Here is a 17,874-nt window from a genome sequence, read left to right as displayed (position 1 = left end):
AAGTGACACAGCAGTACAGTGGGGAAAAAAGTAACAGCATAAGGGTGAAAATGATTTATTTTTAAATAATAATAAATACAGGTGCAATATGCAGAATCTCCTGAGATTATATACATGTGTGCAATGTTCCTGGGATTAACACAGTAAGGACAGCATCAGTCTTTTTTAGTGGGAGTGGGAGGTACAAGGAGCTGTGGTACTGTACTCTCAATTAAATGATTCCAAATGAAGCTTCATGTTAGAGTAATCTTTGTTTGTACAATTTATTTTAAACCTGTTTTATTGTAGCATTCAGAAACAGAGACATCCAGGTGACAGGATGGTTGTTACTTCATAACTTGGATACAGTTGTCATGGAGACGGTTGACTTGTCAGATTCTCAGCTGTCAGTAGGAAGCAGATGTGTCAGCTTGTTACATCGGTGCTGTCACCACTTTCCTGTCTGTCCTGACTTTCATGGATTCAGACAAGAGGGGAAGGAGGTAAATTTAAGGGAAAAAAGACACATTTTAATCATACTTATTTTGGCTGTGTTAACATTACAGAAGTAACAGTAACACATTGATTTTTCTTTTTAAAGGTCTTTTGGGATGATGGACAAACAGATTAAGGATGGAGATTTTGACAGCAGAGAGTCTCATGGGCTGAAGGTAGTGAAGACAAACAACATGTATTAGATTATTTTAGGACTAAAAGGTAACATTTTCATGCTAACATGCTGATGTTTAGCAGCTAATATTTACATTTTCACCATCATAGCATGTTAGCTTGCTAATATTTTCCAATTAGTACAGCTGTGGTTAATGGGAATGGCATTCGTTTTTTTCTGGCATTTAGTCATGGTAAAAATTGAAACTTTGACCTATTAATAATGCTACATTAAAAGTAAGGGCTCACCATTGTAATTACAACTCATCCTAAGGGGGAAGGTGAATGTCTGTACCAAATTTCATGCTAACCCATCTGATAATTGTCCAGTCTGGACTCTGGACTGAGAATTACAGTAAAAGTAGTGGTTTGGTCCCTCGGACTGATATATCATTATGCATGTCATCATTACATCAGTAGTACTGAAGCACCAGTGTTAGAGCAGCATGTTACTGTTGTAGCTGCTGGAAGTGGAGCTAGTTTCAACTACTTTATTTAACTAGTTTAGTCCAGGGGGTCAGTCCCCTCCAAAGGGTCACAAGATAAATCTGAGGGGTCATCAAGTGATTAATGGAAGAGAATAGAAATAAATTCCCAAAGCACATATCTGTTTTCATCTTTTGGACTTTTTCTCTAATCTTTGATTTGAAATGGAACCATGTGAGAAGTTCAGAGGGAAAAAAAATCACTATTTGGTGGAGCTGTTAACAACTCATAGACATCTGAAATGTGAGCCCTAACACATTGCTTTTTGTAAGACGTCAAAAGCCAAAAAGGTTGGAAACCACTCGTTTCATCTTTAAAAACTGTCAGTCGCTGAAGGGTGATTTCTTTGTCAGTCCTGTGGAAAAAACCTAAACTGCTTTTTTTCAGATTTCAGAGTTATTGACGACTTTGGCTGAGAAGAAATCACCACCTCATTGCACCATATGTATTGACCCTCGAAACATCAGCACCACCCTTTCCATCCTAAATAAAACAGGGTGCACTTGCAGCACTGCATGGATTATTAGATCCAAAGCTGTCCTCCCCAAAAACATCAACCAGCTGTCCAGTTGTCAGTTTAAGAGGCGAAATCATTTTCGTGAAAGCTTATCATCTCCTGTCCCTGTTCTTGCCCCTGTCACTGCTGTGGCCTCAACTCCGGAGGGACAACTGCACCCCAGCTCTCTGTCCTCAAATCTTGTCATCCTTGCACACCTGGTGGAAAAATCTAAGAAACTGCCCTTAGGTTCAGTCTCTTCTATTGGAGAGCAGCTTAAAAAGCAGGAGATTCATCCACACATCCTGGGGGTGCAGGCATGGACGAGGCAGCAGTCCTTCGAGTGGTTCAGGCCGGCTGCTAGACAGGTGTCTCCCCAACAAGGTCAGGTAACAATTTGTCTTTATCTGCGCCTGCCACACAAGTAGGCACATATACACACAAAGTTAGTCCAATTAGAAGACCAAAAGTGAATCATTTGAGTGTTGAAATGTTTGTTCCAAATTTAGGGCCAACTAATAAATGGTTCTTTGAAGACTTGACAGACCTCCAGAGGAAACTGTTTACAGGAGCCTCAAAGAAATCTGGGAACCTGAGCTGCTTGCAGACATTTGGGAAAGATACTCGCCAAGACTCATCTGAGACCATTGCTTCATCCAACAGTTAAAGACAGTCAGCAACACAGAAAAGATACAACCAAACTGAAACCAGTAAAAACAGTTTGACTTTTTTTATGTAGCACTTGCTTGTGAGAGACTGTGTTATGTGGAGAAGGAGCAGGTGGACCCAAATACAGGAAACTACATGCAGAAGAAGGCTTCTTTATTTTTTATCATGCGAAACAAAACTGGAAGATCAGAGTGAAACAAAACTAAACGGAAAACCAGGACTTAAATACAAACTGAAGTAATGAAACAAAAAGGAACACATGGCAAGACACAAGGGCAGGGCTAACGAGACTAGTGTTTCAGTTCACTTTAGCACTTAGTTTGTAGGGGAGTCATAGTAGAAAGCAACAATATTTCAAGTCTTTATAATCTGCAGCCTCTCTTATCTGTTCTTTGACATAGAACCATAACAGACTGACTCATTGACCCTGTTTACACCTGACATGCATCTGGGGTGATCTGATCACAAGTGGACAGCTGAGAGACACTGCTGTTCACACCTATCTCTACCTGTCTGGTCTGAGCACTTGTGTCCAGATTTTGTTGATGCCTATGTTACCTCTGCTAGAAGGTCAAACGGCCTTGCTCACAGTTATAACATCAGTCAGACAACCACTTACCAAAACAACCACCATGTCCTGCATTAATGCTTTTTTCGACCAGGGATGCATCAGGAGACATCAGCGTTAACACTACAAAAGATATATGGTCAAATGCGTCCCAGATGACGTCAGCAAGTGGTTTGGTGATCATTTACGCTTGTATTTAGCGCTGTCCTCATGTGATCGGATCACCTGAGACGCATGTTAATATCAGGTGTAAACAGGGTCATTGTTGCAGTTCTTACAGAGACAGGAGCAAGAATGACACTTGATAACTTGTGTTTTAAAACTAATTGTTGACACACAGATGCAGAAAATGACAAATTAATATTTCTGAAACAGTTTTATTTCTAACATGCATCAAAAATACATTTAATTTGGGATCTAAACACATGACATTTCAAACAAGGCTTCAAAATCCAGATTAGATGCAGAGTAATGTATAATTTGACTTTATGCATGCTTTATGCCCAAGAGAATATGCCAAACACCAGCTGCAATAACAACAAACATCACCTTTGTACCCAATCACTTTATCTCCACTTGTCCCACACTGTGTAGATGGCAAGATTAGCCACATGCCCACTCGCAGTGGAGGCTGTAATGACAGCTTTAAAACTGTCATGCTGGAGGGAGATCAAGCTGCACTGTCATCACAACCCTCACCATCCTGCATGATTCATTCATGTTCATTTTGGCTTACAGATCATTATGAGTTTCCTTGCCGTTACTGAATAGCATTGATGAAATAAAATTTGGTAACATCATCAACCGTTTAATTTATGAAAGTCGTTTTTAAATTCTGCCTAATGATACACTCCGGCTAGACCCTGAAAATTAATTTATAAGATTTTGAACAGCAGAGAATTGAGATATTGGACCATTTTGTCACAATAAAGGCTAATGAAAAGACACTTTGAGCTGGCATAAACATTTTGGATGTTAACATGATGAAGAAATAAAATAACTTAGTTTCTAATCAAGCTGCAGTCAATCTGCAGGGCACTGAGTCCTGGGTAATTACAGGTGATGATGTTAATTGGTTTTAAAAGCTCCCTCTAGCTTAGTCTCTCTCCTGCGCTCACATAAATGCACATGGAGCATTTATGTCCCCCTCCCCTTCCTAGCTCTGGTGGTCTATAACAGTGCTTTCATCTCAGACCTGCAGAGAACAGAGGAGCAGCCAAACACTGCGAACAGGGGGAAAACATTTTTCTTTACAGAGCAAAGTGAGGAACACCAGATGCAAAACAGACACCACACAGGTAAAAAAGCTTCTTATACCAAGAAAACATTTATTTGATATGTTAAGATATTTCAATTGGATTTTTTATGATGTCATGAATCCAAGTTTGTAAGTTTTCATTTAAATACTCATGAGAGAAATGCTGCATTATCATACTATGGATGACAGAAAGATACTACAGACACATTAGCTGATCCACATATGTTCTACATGTACTACAGAAACATTTTTGAGTTTGGTTTGTCAGAGATGATCGAGGATTCGGCAGACAGTCAGGGTCCGGACTGCGGGTCTGTATGCAACGAGTCTGCAGCTCTGCAGGGCGAGGGGCCACCCATGTTGGTCGATGCATGGCTGGTGCCCACTTTCTTTGGCCTCATCATGCTGGTCGGCTTGGTCGGCAACTCACTGGTCATCCACGTGGTCACCAAACACCAGCAGATGAAGACTGTCACCAATTTTTACATAGGTAACAATTCCAAAGCAGTTGCAGCTGCAGTTTGATAGCGAAAGAAATGTGATGCTAAAGTTCAATGAGTTTATTGGGCTAAAAAATGATATTCCTTAAGAAAACTGTGATTTTCCAAAGAAAAAAGAAGGGTGATGAGAGAAATCATTCACTTTCTGTATTACTGGAATATGTTATTTCATATAAATATTTGTAAAAGTTGCAATATAAAATAAACTGATTTAAGTAATCTCTGCTATCAGTAACACCACCACAAATCATCTTGGGTGTCGGGTTCTCTTGGGTGATGGTGCTCTATAAAGTCACACTTTGGATTAAAAAACGTAATAATTTCAGTAGTTTCAGTGAGTTTTTAATAGCAGAAACTTCATTACCTTCCAGTTATTGGTACTGACATTATTATTCATGATCTTTTTGTTTCTCCATCTCAGCCTTTTGTCCCTTTGAATGGGTCTCATCTCAACGCCGGCTCTCACAGAGATGTTTTATGTTGAGGAATCACTTTTGGCGTTTGCTCTCTTCCAGTAAACCTGGCTACCACTGATATCCTTTTTCTTGTGTGCTGCGTCCCCTTCACTGCCACACTGTACCCACTGCCCAGCTGGATCTTTGGAGAGTTTATGTGCCGACTAGTGAACTACCTGCAGCAAGTGAGATGCACATGTGCACACACAAAACACACACAGTCCTGGAAATGCTAGAAAAAGTATGATGTTAACCACTACCATCATGTCACTGGCCTAATTACCTGACCATACATCTACTTATTAAAACATTTAAAAAGTGACCTAGTATTTAAGATATTTAAATTTTTGTATTTCTTTGCATATATTGTGGAGACTGGTTGAATTGCAATTTCCTGGCAGGACTGATAACTATATGCAAAACCTTGTAAAATTACAGTTCCTTTCTTAAGTAAACTGAAGCAAACAGAGTACCATGTATGTGTTTCAGGTGACTGCACAGGCAACATGTATCACTCTGTCAGCCATGAGTGTGGACCGTTGCTACGTGACTGTCTACCCTCTGCAGTCATTACGACATCGCACTCCACGCATGGCTCTGGCTGTTTCTGTGTCCATCTGGATCGGTATGACACAAACACACCTCACTCACATTCACAACAAGATACAAGCAGATGTAAATTTAGAGAGAAGTTGAAGTTTTGCCATTTCCACACAATTAGTGAAACCTATTATGAACATCATGCTCTCAGTTACACAATGATTCTCCCCCTCTTCTCTCCAGGCTCCTTGCTTTTGTCGATCCCTGTGGCGGTGTACCAGCGTCTGGAGGCGGGATACTGGTTTGGTCCTCAGACCTATTGCAGTGAGGTCTTCCCTTCAGCCCACCTCCAGAGAGCCTTCATCATCTACAGCTTCCTGGCTGTCTACCTCCTGCCATTGCTCACCATCACTGCCTGTTATGCCTTCATGCTGAAGCGCATGGGCCAGACCAGCGTGAATCCCATTGACAGTAGCTACCAAGTAATCGAGAGATATGGAGATATTGTGGTTATTTCACATACATTTTTCTTTTACTTTATTAACTCCACAGACAAATGTATATGTTTGATAGTCTTAATCTGTATCTCCAGCTTCAGGCTCAGGTAGAACGTGCAGCAGCAGTGCGGGCAAGAGTCTCTCGTATGGTGGTGGTGATGGTGGCCCTGTTCCTCATCTGCTGGGGCCCCATTCAGGTCTGCATTCTGCTGCAAACGTTTGGCTTCCGCAGTTATGTTCTCTACAAGGTATCTATCTATCTATCTATCTATCTATCTATCTATCTATCTATCTATCTATCTATCTATCTATCTATCTATCTGTCTATCTATCTGTCTGTCTGTCTGTCTGTCTGTCTGTCTGTCTGTCTGTCTGTCTGTCTGTCTGTCTGTCTGTCTATCTATCTATCTATCTTTTTTTACAAACATTGTTTCTATCACATTAGATAGTTCTTAACACAGTGATTTATATTCAGGTTTAAAATTTTGCTTTTAAATTTGTTTTATGTAAGTTATTGAAGGTATAAAAAGGGGTGTGTCACATCATGAGTGACAGCTGTGATTGACAGTCCCTCCCAAACTCAAAGTAAAGTCTCAGTAGCATTTCTGGCAATTTGTCGTTTTTATTACTATTTTTTGTTTCTTGTTGAATAGTAATTTATAGATATTGATGCTGATGATGCTTTTTTTTCTGAATCGTTAACACAGATTGATACCTTACATTTAACTCTGTCCAAATTTTGCCTTCACAGCTGAAGATTTGGGGTCACTGTATGTCTTACTCCAACTCCTCTGTCAACCCGCTTGTTTATGCCTTCATGGGTAACAACTTCAGAAAGGCCTTCAAGCACGCCTTCCCTGCCATGTTTCTGTGGCGTACACTGCGGAAAGTCAGGGTAGGCAACATGGACACGGAGGAGGGGGCAGAGATGGATCATCAGACACCCAAAGGAGAAGCAGAGATGCACTTTCTTTCATCTGGGTCCTAAAGGCCACGCTAGGCATACGGACACTGTGGACTCATTGTTTATTTATAGTTTATTCTGGAGATGAGAGCAGTCTGTAGCAGCCGTGTACATGTGTGCATGTGAATGTGCACACACATACACAGAAATATACACAGATTGCATTCAATATACACAGAAAAAAGAAACATTTTAGATCAAATTGCCTGACAGATAGTTCCACCTTGAGAATCGTGGCACAGTGTGGGCTCAATAGAGAGTACTGTACTAAAGACACCAGTAAGTGACAGGTTTTACTGTAACACACACACACACACACACACTGAGGAGCAGTGGCTGTCATGTGACCTCTTAAAACAAACCAGTCAGGTGCCTCTCGTGACCTCCACAAGCTGCTGAAATACAATTATCTCTGTCACATTTTTTAGCTTAGCTGGACTGATACAATCAGTTTCACTGGATGTCAAAATGTTGAGCTCCTTTCTTTATATCAGCATCTTTCAACATGGTAAAGTAAACTGTAAAGACAATATTGCTTCTTGATTGTGTCTGCATCCTTTATGGACAGCAGCCCTGTTGGACATTTAGTAGCAGTGATGTACATTATTGTAGCCTAAACTACAACTTGAACTCATATGTGACCTCATTACACAACTAATCAGTCAGTTTTGTGACTGTTTTTGTTATCTTTTGTGTTCTTTATTTGTTGATGACCTTTTTTTGACAGATGTTCTTTCTGGCCTGTATGGAGATTGTGTTTTATCTTTGTGCAGTCTATGGCTACAGTTACATGGTTGTTCTAGTAAATAGTAGCTACAGAATCCCTCATGAACAGCTATTTAGTTGCTGAACAGGCATTTACAGATGTGTTACAAATGGGGCAAACGCTTGCACACTCACTCACACAGACACACTCACAGACATCAAATTATGGTCATTTTTGGGGACATTTCATGGAGACTTACCCTAACCATCACCACTACTGGCCTAAACCTAACCCTTACCCTTAACCACTGACCCAAATATCAACTTTTTCTCTAATGGGGATCCCTAATTAATTGGTCCTAAGTCTGAAATGTGTCCCCATAAGTAGCCTGTAACATACCACCATGTAAGTTTTTGCAAATATATTACTAAATGAATTATCCAGGCTCATGCTGTGCCTGTTTTTCCTCTTGTGCATGTTGGAAAAAACTTTTTTTTTCTAAAGCTGAAAACATGCTTCTATGTCTGTGAGTCTCTGTTCCTGTGCTGTGGACTTACAACATTACATGGATTAAGAAATCTGTTTACATTCCTGGAAAACAAATCCAATTAATTAAATACATTACTAACTACATCATATAAAGAGTCAGTGTGTTTCTCATGGTTTTGTTATTTAGCTCAGTGTTGGGTGTTTTGAACTACAAGGAAAGCTCTGCGCTTACCCAGAAATGTAAGTGCCGACCAGCACTGATAATGAAATGTCCATGAGGGGGCTGATTGATTTATTGGTGATTGAATACCTATGACATAAAGTGTCAAAGGTTACAATATTACCTAAGAATTAGGTAAGTGAAACATCAAGTCACTGTATATTTTTTAATCAACTTTCCTTTCAATGCTTCAATTCTGTTTATTATTTTGTCCATAAGGTTATTTAAATACATTTTCAAGTTATTTTTGTCATTTCAACACATTGTACAAGTAAAAGAATGAAATTCACATTATTTGGGCAACAACACATTTTAAAATGACAAAAAAGTGTAATGAATAATAATAATAAAGTATAAATTTAAAAAAAATACTATAGAAAGTGCCAATGACAGTAGTGTTGCAGTTATATATCTTAATTTGTGTTTAAATAACTTTAAAGTTGCTGGATCTGTTCGTCTGTCTGCTTCCTTGTGGCGTGACAGAGGAGCCAATCAGTTCACATCTATATTGATTTTCACCAATGATAACCAAACAGATATGTGACACCAGCCAATGAAGTGGCTGGCTGGGCTTTTGGGTGCTCGTGCTGCCTTCAGTTATATCGGAGATTTCAGAATTTCTGCAGCGAGGACATGAAACAATTAAATAAAATGTAAAATGCAGTAAATAACCTACAGGCTGGACATGAATGCTGCATTACAACAAATCACTTTCATACTCAAACATACAGAGAGACATGAATGAACACGGCAGCTATGAAAAAGCAAACTAAAGCAGCTTTAACATTCATTGCCTTCAGATGGCACAAGTGTCAAAATGATAAAAGACTTACTCTCCTTGCCAAGTAGTGGCATGCTCAACTGATATTGTGTATGCTTATCATAATGAGTTAATGTCTGGCATGCTGGATGGATTGGCACAAGCTATCTCTCTGACATCCCCTCCTTCACCTTCAGATCCCTTAAATCTGCTGACCAATCACTGCTAATACTCATCTATTTTCTTTAGCATTTAAATTGTCATAACAAAGATGAGTCATACTCTATTTATTGTATATAAAAATGCCCTTTTTATACATTATACCAGAAACAAAACACATACAAAAAAGTTAAATTACGGGTTATTAAAAATATTTCCACAATATATTGTATTTGTAGAGATAAACAATAAACTACTAACTACTACTACTAACAAACTAGCAAGTTTTTATACAGATATATATGATTATATGTGTTTGCCAATTGTGTAATTGTATCCCAGAAGTACGAGCTTACTAGGAGCACCTGAACGCAACATATTACACACGAGTGCAGGAGGAGAGCACCAGCAGGAGTTAGAAGAGGAAATCATTCACATCGCTGAATCCAAAGGAGACAACAGCCACCAGTTAAAGAGAGAGAAACATTTTCTTTTTTTTTTAATCATGGAAGAGAAACAAACCATCAACTTCGGCGCTGGGCCCGCAAAACTCCCCGAATCCGTAAGTTTAGCTCCTGTTTCCTTGCGAAACTTTAATTATCTGAGAAAAGCTGTAGAAGAAAAGTGGCAGGTATAGGCTACTGTCTGAAATGAGGAATGTGACTTTTATTAAGAGATTTTCAATAATGATGCTTTTTTCCTGCAGATGCATGCTTGTGAGTCAAACTTTCATGGTTTTTCTAAGGTGTTCTCGTTCTTGTTTTAACGTGACATGCAAAGTTCAGACTTTACAGGTTCATTGCAAATCTGCTTTTTCGAGACTGATAGGCTATGTGAGAAAATGAGCAGCATGTCGGCTTGGCGTTTGTCAGCAGCTCCAACCGGCTGAAAATACAGCGTTGAGTTGCATCAGCCTCATTCATTCATGTGGAAAAACCTGCTTCTTTGTGCCTCGCTGTCAGGAGAAGACACAGCCTCTAGATGGCAGGAAAAACACATAAAAATAAATCACGGTTCATACTTAAAAAAATAACCCCAATGAAACTTACACAACTGTCATGTAACCTACAGCTAGATAACATCTCAGCAATTGAATCTTGTTTTACTGGCACTTTCTGCTAAACCGGTCAGGTCTTTGCAGTTTGATCATGTTTTTAATGAAAATGTAACATTATCAGTGGTGGAAAGTAACTAAGTAAATTTACTCCAGTGCTTCTGTACAATTTTGAGGTACATGTACTTTATTTGAGTATTTCCATTTGATGCTTCTTTACACTTCTCACTCCATTACATTTCAGAAGGACATATTGTACTTTCTACTCCACTACATTGATTTGACAGCTTTAGTTACTTTTCAGATGTAGATTTGACACAATGGATAATATATAACGAGCTGTTAAAATACAATGTTTTATTAAAGATGAAATCAGTGGTTACAGCCTTTTTTGTTTTTGACTTCTTTACAAAAAGCAGCGTGTAGTTGGGCTCACATTTCAGGTGTCTATGAGTTGTTAATAGCTCCACCAAATAGTGACTTTTTCTGTCTAAACTTCTCACATGCTTTCACATCAACAAATATTCAAATGATCCAACATTTTGCCAAAAATCAAAGATTAGAGAAAAAAATAGATAAACAGATTTGTGTATCAGAACTTTTGTTTTTCCTTCTATCATCTCACAACCCCTCAGAAGGGAAGTAGGATTTTTCAAGCAGGAGTTTTAGTTGTAATGGAGTATTTTTGGATTACTCTGGATTTTGGTTTGTGGGGATTGAAGCAATCAATAAACAACAAATTAAAAGGAAAAATGTGACAAATACACATATTTGGGCAAGTGTAAAGATATAATGCGGTTGTTTTTTCAGAAGCCATGTAGACAGGTGTTCTGACTTGAGCTACAGTAGATATCTCTCAATAGATCACTTTGAAATCTAGATGGATTGGATGTAATCTAGATAGGAAGGATGTTTTAAAATTTAAAAAGGGTTTTAATCGTGTGTGTTTTTGTTTTGTTTTTTGTAAACTGCTGTCATTGACTTATTCATATCAAACATTTTGTCACAACTCACATTATGTCTCTATTTTTTAATTTCTTGAAAACTTGTCAACCCATCATCATCATACTTAACATTTAATCTGACTTCTGTTGCAGGTGCTGCGTCAAGCACAGAAGGAGCTCCTGAACTACAGCAGCCTCGGTATCAGTGTTCTTGGTAAGCTGATGTTGACAGACTTTCAGAGTAAGGTGTGTGGGTTGATTTAATCAGCTCTGATTACTCTGAGGTTGTTTTTTGTGTGTGGAAATTGCATCATTGTTCTTTTCGTACAGTAACAGACACATGAAGAAACACATTCCCTATATTTCACGGGTCTAGTGTATTCATCATGTGAGTTGAAGCTGCCTCTCAACAGTCTTGTCTGCCTTCAAAGTTAATCTGAGATCACTTGGATCATAGCTGGTTAAAGCATGACACTGTGATTTTAAATAAAAATGTTTCTGACCTCGATGTTTTCATTCAAACCAGAGATGAGCCATCGATCGCCAGACTTCAACAAAATCCTGAACAAAACCGAGACTCTCATGCGAGAGTTGTTGTAAGTACCTCTTTGTGGATTTAATGCTTCTATAATCCTCTTCACTCCTCTTTTCTGTTAAGAACTAAAGAAAGGTGCCATAAAGTGGTACACTGTGCTGTAGCCTGGTCATACTACTTCAAAAACAGTTTGTTAAAAAATACTATTCTCAAAGCATACCTGTACAAAATATATGGATAAATCACTTTTATTAAACAGATAGCACCTTCATCTTGTTATCAGGATTCCCAGGAAGATTACTGACCTACTTTTAATCCTATTTTTAGTTTTGAACATCCTCACTACACCATGGTGACCTTTAAACTGCTAGTAATGCAGAACAATTTTAGAGGGTAACGCACAATAACTGACAAATGCAAATAATTACCTGTGCACTCACTCTCTTGTTCTTGCAAGTGTTTTTTTCTCTTCTTGTGTGGGATCAGTTTCTGATTCCTGTGTGTCCACATGTTAGCTCGATGATGGCTGAATGCCAAACAGGTTTTAGGTGAGGCTGCACCAACGTGGTGGTTTGTCAGGCGCAAAGGTGTGTTACTCCACGTGGTTATTACCGTAAGATTCATCAGGGAGGAGCTGATTTCGAAAGTTTTCATAATACTTTTCCAAACCAAATCCAGCTCTTCTAGTGAGGAAGAAAGGATGAGGGCTACAGTACTCTTCTGTGTTGTTATTTTGAGGGTTTATTTCAGCATTATAAAAACTAAACTTCACCAATTTGAAATAAACAAAGGTCGAGTGAGTGTAGTGAAATTGTTCATCATATTATGCATGACATTGTTGGTGGTGAGGAAACTGGTAGAGCCGTGTGTGTGTGTGTGTGTGTGTGTGTGTGTGTGTGTGTGTGTGTGTGTGTGTGTGTGTGTGTGTTTTTTCTTCTTCTAAGCCTTCTTTCTTTAAAGAGACACCAACCAGTCAATTATAATCTACTTTTTAAACTGTATACATTGTGTGTTTTTATTGGCTTTACAACTTAAGTCAGTTAGGCGTAGGTCTTTGCAGTTAGCTCAATCATTACGAATTTTGTCTTTTAGGCAAGGCAAGTAAATTTTTATAGCATCTTTCAACAACAAGGCAATTAAAAACATTTTTACATGACACATAAAAGGCACCAAGACAAAATGCCAAAGACACACAACACATTATAAAGACATATTTATAAAGAAAATAAAAATTGAAAAAGACAGATAAAACAGGAGAATAAAAAAATCGCAGTGCAGCTAAAGTGCAGACTGAACACTACAATGACTCACTATTGCCTCTTGAGGTACAAATTAAGTCTTTAACACAGTGACCTTTGTCTACACAGAAATATCCCGGACAACTACAAGGTGATGTTCCTGCAGGGCGGCGGGTCTGGACAGTTCAGCGCTGTTCCTCTCAACCTGATCGGCCTGAAGGAGGACAAGTGCGCTGATTACATCGTGACTGGCACGTGGTCGTCTAAAGCTGCAAAAGAAGCGGAAAAATACGGCAAAGTCAACGTTGTTCACCCGAAGTTGGATGGTTACACAAGTGAGTGTGTGTGTGAATGAAAACTACCAATGAATGAACACAGTGACTGCCACACTACCATTTCAATTTTTGGATGACATGAAGACTTCTAATTACTTTAATGTGATTTTAAAGTTCAGTAGAATTCTCGTTACTCACTCACAAAATAGTGTTGGCTCTCGTGAGTCGGTCATTGTCATTCATGTTGCATTAGGACGGTCCCTCCGCAGAGTTTGGCAGAGTGTCAAAGGTGGTTGCATAATAAACAATAGGGCCGAATACCAATGAAAGACTCTGGTATGCCTACAGTCTTTCCACATGGTTGTGTTTGATTAGAGTTTTCAGTGGGGCTCTTCTTCATCCTAATGCGATAAGGCAGCTGTACAGTGTTATTTCTATTTAATTTGATATGTGAATTTTTATATAATTTAATATATAAAATATAATTTGTTAAAAGATAAAAAGAACACAACACAAAATCCAAATATGTTGTTCCTCTTCACTTGGTCCCCCAGACAGGCCGGTTTGTACTGAAGAACATTCCTGACAGTCTGCCATCACCAGCAAAAGGAATCTCTCACTTACAGCCCGCAATTTTTCCTTTTTTGCACTTACTCCTGCAAACACATCTGGATTTTACTGCATTTGCCAAATGGCCGGGGGAAACCAAATGCTCGAGGTAGCATATAGATGGCGGTGCTTCATTTTTAAAAGAGGACTAGATTTGAAAATAACCACAAACTGGTTTGAGGCAGGCGAGATGTGAAGGCTACCGTCTTATATATTCATGGAAGATATGAATACATCCTACATAAGAAATTCAAGGGCACATACACAGTTTTAAATCTCTTTTGTGTTGTTTTCTCCAGAAATCCCCGACCCTAGCAGCTGGACCCTGAACCCCTCAGCCTCCTACGTGTACTACTGCTGTAATGAGACGGTCCACGGCGTGGAATACAACTTCACACCGGAAACAAACGGGGTGGTCCTCGTAAGCGACATGTCCTCCAACTTCCTGTCCCGACCTGTGGATGTGTCCAAGGTGAAACGAAGAACGATACTGTATAAAACACTCAAAGCACCTTTTTATTTCTCCCCAAATTTCCCAGATAATTAGTGCCAAGAGTGTTTGATCTTTATAATTCCCTTAAGAGAAATTTGCTTGGCTAAATGGCATCCAAATCAGGCCCTACATGAGCATGTGAGGATGTAAAACAACTAAAGTGAAGTCTTAGATGTCCTTAAAAAAAAAAAAAAAGATTTCAAACCCATTGCTCTAACTTACGTCACTTATTTTCTTTTCCCGCCCCTTTTTTAATTGTATAGTTTGGGCTGATTTTTGCCGGTGCTCAGAAGAACGTGGGTTGCGCCGGGGTCACTGTGGTCATTGTGCGAGAGGACTTGTTAGGTCACGCACTGAAAGAGTGTCCCATCGTCCTGGACTACAAGGTGCAGGCTGAAATGAACTCCCTGTACAACACACCACCTTGTTTCAGGTACTGACACTCTATTTTCACTTTTAGAGGTTCCTCTGTTTCCTACACATTGATGTAAAGACACATTATATTGATTTAACAATCAATATAATATAGAAACCCTAATTTTTTAACTTAAATTTACTGTAAGAATAATAAGAGAAAACACTAATAATCTCTTTCATCACCGCGTGTTGGCTCAGTATCTACATTATGGGTCTGGTCCTGGAGTGGATCAAGAACAACGGTGGCAGCGCCGCCATGGAAACACTCAACAAGCAGAAGTCCTCCTTGATTTACGACATCATCAACGGGTCTAATGGTTTCTATGTGTAAGTATAGCAAACTTTTCAGTGATGGATGCTATAATTACGGGAAACAGTCAAAAAAAAAAGTTAAAACCTTCTGGGAAATTTAACACACTGTGAAACTTTAGTGCCAGTCCAGATCAGATTGAGTCTATTAGACCTTAATCTACATTTATGGATACACTTAGGGAAGAATTTTTTGAAAGTGCCACCCATTTCAAAGATGGATGAAGTAATCCAACTTATGAATAAAATAAAGTAATAGCTCAGGGGGCTCACTCAGACATCACATAACAATGACAACAAAAGACCGCATTGCAATAAGGAGTATTCTCAAAGTCAGTCAGGTCTATAGCGTGCCACCCAAGCCCTCAATATTGTTGTGACTGAGTCCTGGTCTGCAGCAGTTGACCTCTTTGCAGAAAATGTTAGCCAAAACTAAAACTATTACAAGATATCTATGTAGCTATATTTTTATATGCCAGTGCTATTCTATTCTTTATTAATCACTTCACTTTGAACAATTGTTGCCTTCTACTGCATACTTATTGTATTATGAAAAAGTTTTATTTCTGACACAAAATCCAATTAAGGAAGAGGAGGTGAGAATTTTACAGTATGTTTTGTGTGTTTGAGCACTCGAATCGGGCTCAGCGTGTATATACAATGGAACCATTTATCTTAAAAGGAATATTTTATTTATGATTTTAGAAGTGAGAGCTTTCATTTTCCAGGCTTAAGTTATCATTATGATGCCCAAGATTGTGCAGAAGCCATCCATCACAGTATTTTTGGTGACGCTGGTGTATTTATCACAAACGGCACAGATAGAACTTAAACTCTATGTCTACCCTAAACCTCCTGTCCCCTTGAATTATGTTTCCATGTGTATTAACGTTCTGTCTTTTAGAGTTTGACTATGTTAAATTAAACTAAAACTGATTACATTTAAGTGACTGTCATGTCTGTCCACCTGTCCAGGTGTCCAGTAGATCCGGCTTGTCGAAGCCGCATGAATGTACCATTTCGCGTGGGGAAGAAGGAGGGAGATGAGGCCCTGGAGAAGAAGTTTCTGGAAGGGGCATCAAAACGTGGAATGATATCACTGAAAGGACACAGGTTAGAGTTTGTCACTGTTCAGAACAAACAATCCATATCTTGTTTTTAAATATAAAGAAAAAATGTTGCGTTCTGAGGCAGAACATGGCTGCTTAATAGCTGGTTTCATAAGGTTTCATAAGATTTCATAAGACCTCAAACCTTAAAATTTGTCTCCCCCTTCAGGTCAGTTGGAGGAATTCGTGCATCTCTGTACAACGCTGTAACACTGGAGGACACTGAAGCTCTGGCTGCGTACATGAAAGAGTTCCTTAAAGAACATCAATAGAAGAGGTCACGCTAACAGTCAGCCAGCCTTCACACAGTGGCATTTCCTTTACAGTTTCAATCTGTTTACTTCTAGTTTCGGATCCATGTTGGATCTGGAAAGTGCACCTTTAGACAAGTGTTTTGTAATACCCTTTCATTGTTCCTAATAAGCTTTAACCACTACCACTTTTTTCAGTAATTTCTTAGTTACATCTGTGTTTCAAAGAAGTAATATCTTTATGAACTTGTTGACTAACAGTGCTGTGATGTAAATACTGTAGGTAATTCCTGTTACTTGTTCAAAAAAAACTGTTTACATTCCAGTAAATCTTTGGTAATACCTATATTTTGCAGTGTCATTTCTTGTCTCAACTGCGGTTATACAGGTGACCACAGTGAAAATGAACATAAAATCCTGACTGTTGAGAAGAGAACTAACAACTGAAGCTGTGTGTGAGGGACTGAGTTAACTGACAAAGAGTGACTTACTGACAAAAGAGTGGCAGAGGTTACAATGATGGGGTTGTTTACTCGCCCATAGGTTTGCCTTTACAATGACATGTGTACAGGCATTCAGGGACCTCTCAGCAGGATATAGACACAATGAGGCCACAGCCACAGGTCTTGGCTTCATGCAGTCCAAAGACCAAAAGATGAATTTTTCAGAATTATTTTTCAACAGGTATGTCCATGCGTTTTCCTCAGGTCCTTTTTGGAGACTCCAAATGGACACTTGGTTACCAAAGCTGTATAACCGCAATCAAACACCTATAACTTCACATCCCCTTTGCCTACAATCAAAATCTTGGTCTCTAATGAAAGCTGACGCCATATTATTATTATTATTATTATTATTATTATTATTATTACATATAACCATATTTTTTTGTTTGGCCATATCTATCTATCTATCTATCTATCTATCTATCTATCTATCTATCTGTTTATTTTGGTATAAGTCATATGTCAAGTCGAAGAAGAACCAACCGTGTACCAAAATGCCGAGTGCGTAATGATATATGGTTCAACTCTTTTACGCACCGGGCGCACGCCGGTTACGCTTGGAGTTTGTTTATGGACAGCTAAACTTAATAGCTTAGTGTCATACACCGTTGGAAACCTCTGACTATTGGCTAAAAGGTTATCAACCTCATTTCACAGAATATTTCCATAGGCTAGAACAGCAGTCAATCAAAGCCATGTCGTCATTATTGTCGGTCAAA

The 17,874-nt window shown here is 38.9% G+C and overlaps 2 protein-coding genes across 2 annotated transcripts; both read left to right on the top strand.

Moving 5' to 3' along the window:
- Window positions 1-4,111: 4,111 nt before the first annotated feature.
- On the top strand, window positions 4,112-7,242 carry kiss1rb (KISS1 receptor b). The gene is made up of 7 exons (XM_053324700.1): window positions 4,112-4,165; window positions 4,394-4,615; window positions 5,141-5,265; window positions 5,570-5,705; window positions 5,864-6,102; window positions 6,213-6,365; window positions 6,869-7,242. Exons 1-7 carry the CDS (start codon window positions 4,144-4,146, stop codon window positions 7,103-7,105), a joined length of 1,134 nt encoding a protein of 377 aa, XP_053180675.1. The 5' UTR covers window positions 4,112-4,143; the 3' UTR covers window positions 7,106-7,242.
- Window positions 7,243-9,852: 2,610 nt separating this feature from the next.
- On the top strand, window positions 9,853-16,943 carry psat1 (phosphoserine aminotransferase 1). The gene is made up of 9 exons (XM_053324703.1): window positions 9,853-9,977; window positions 11,567-11,627; window positions 11,940-12,009; window positions 13,316-13,521; window positions 14,370-14,542; window positions 14,827-14,996; window positions 15,179-15,307; window positions 16,265-16,402; window positions 16,568-16,943. The coding sequence occupies exons 1-9, from the start codon at window positions 9,921-9,923 to the stop codon at window positions 16,668-16,670; spliced, it is 1,107 nt and encodes a 368-aa protein (XP_053180678.1). The 5' UTR covers window positions 9,853-9,920; the 3' UTR covers window positions 16,671-16,943.
- Window positions 16,944-17,874: the final 931 nt, after the last annotated feature.

Source organism: Scomber japonicus, chromosome 9 (genome assembly GCF_027409825.1).
Source record: "Scomber japonicus isolate fScoJap1 chromosome 9, fScoJap1.pri, whole genome shotgun sequence".
NCBI lineage: Eukaryota > Metazoa > Chordata > Actinopteri > Scombriformes > Scombridae > Scomber > Scomber japonicus.
Note: the sequence above shows the minus strand (reverse complement) of the source record. Positions and strands in the feature narration are given on the sequence as shown.

Bases quoted from the DNA above. Each gene is read 5' to 3' on its own strand.
- psat1 (XM_053324703.1), top strand. From the start codon at position 9,921: ATGGAAGAGAAACAAACCATCAACTTCGGCGCTGGGCCCGCAAAACTC. The intron at 13,522-14,369 runs GTGAGTGTGTGT...TGTTTTCTCCAG, and splicing joins GAAGTTGGATGGTTACACAA to AAATCCCCGACCCTAGCAGC. The intron at 14,543-14,826 runs GTGAAACGAAGA...TTAATTGTATAG, and splicing joins GACCTGTGGATGTGTCCAAG to TTTGGGCTGATTTTTGCCGG.
- kiss1rb (XM_053324700.1), top strand. From the start codon at position 4,144: ATGCAAAACAGACACCACACAG. The intron at 4,166-4,393 runs GTAAAAAAGCTT...TTGGTTTGTCAG, and splicing joins GCAAAACAGACACCACACAG to AGATGATCGAGGATTCGGCA. The intron at 6,366-6,868 runs GTATCTATCTAT...TTGCCTTCACAG, and splicing joins GCAGTTATGTTCTCTACAAG to CTGAAGATTTGGGGTCACTG.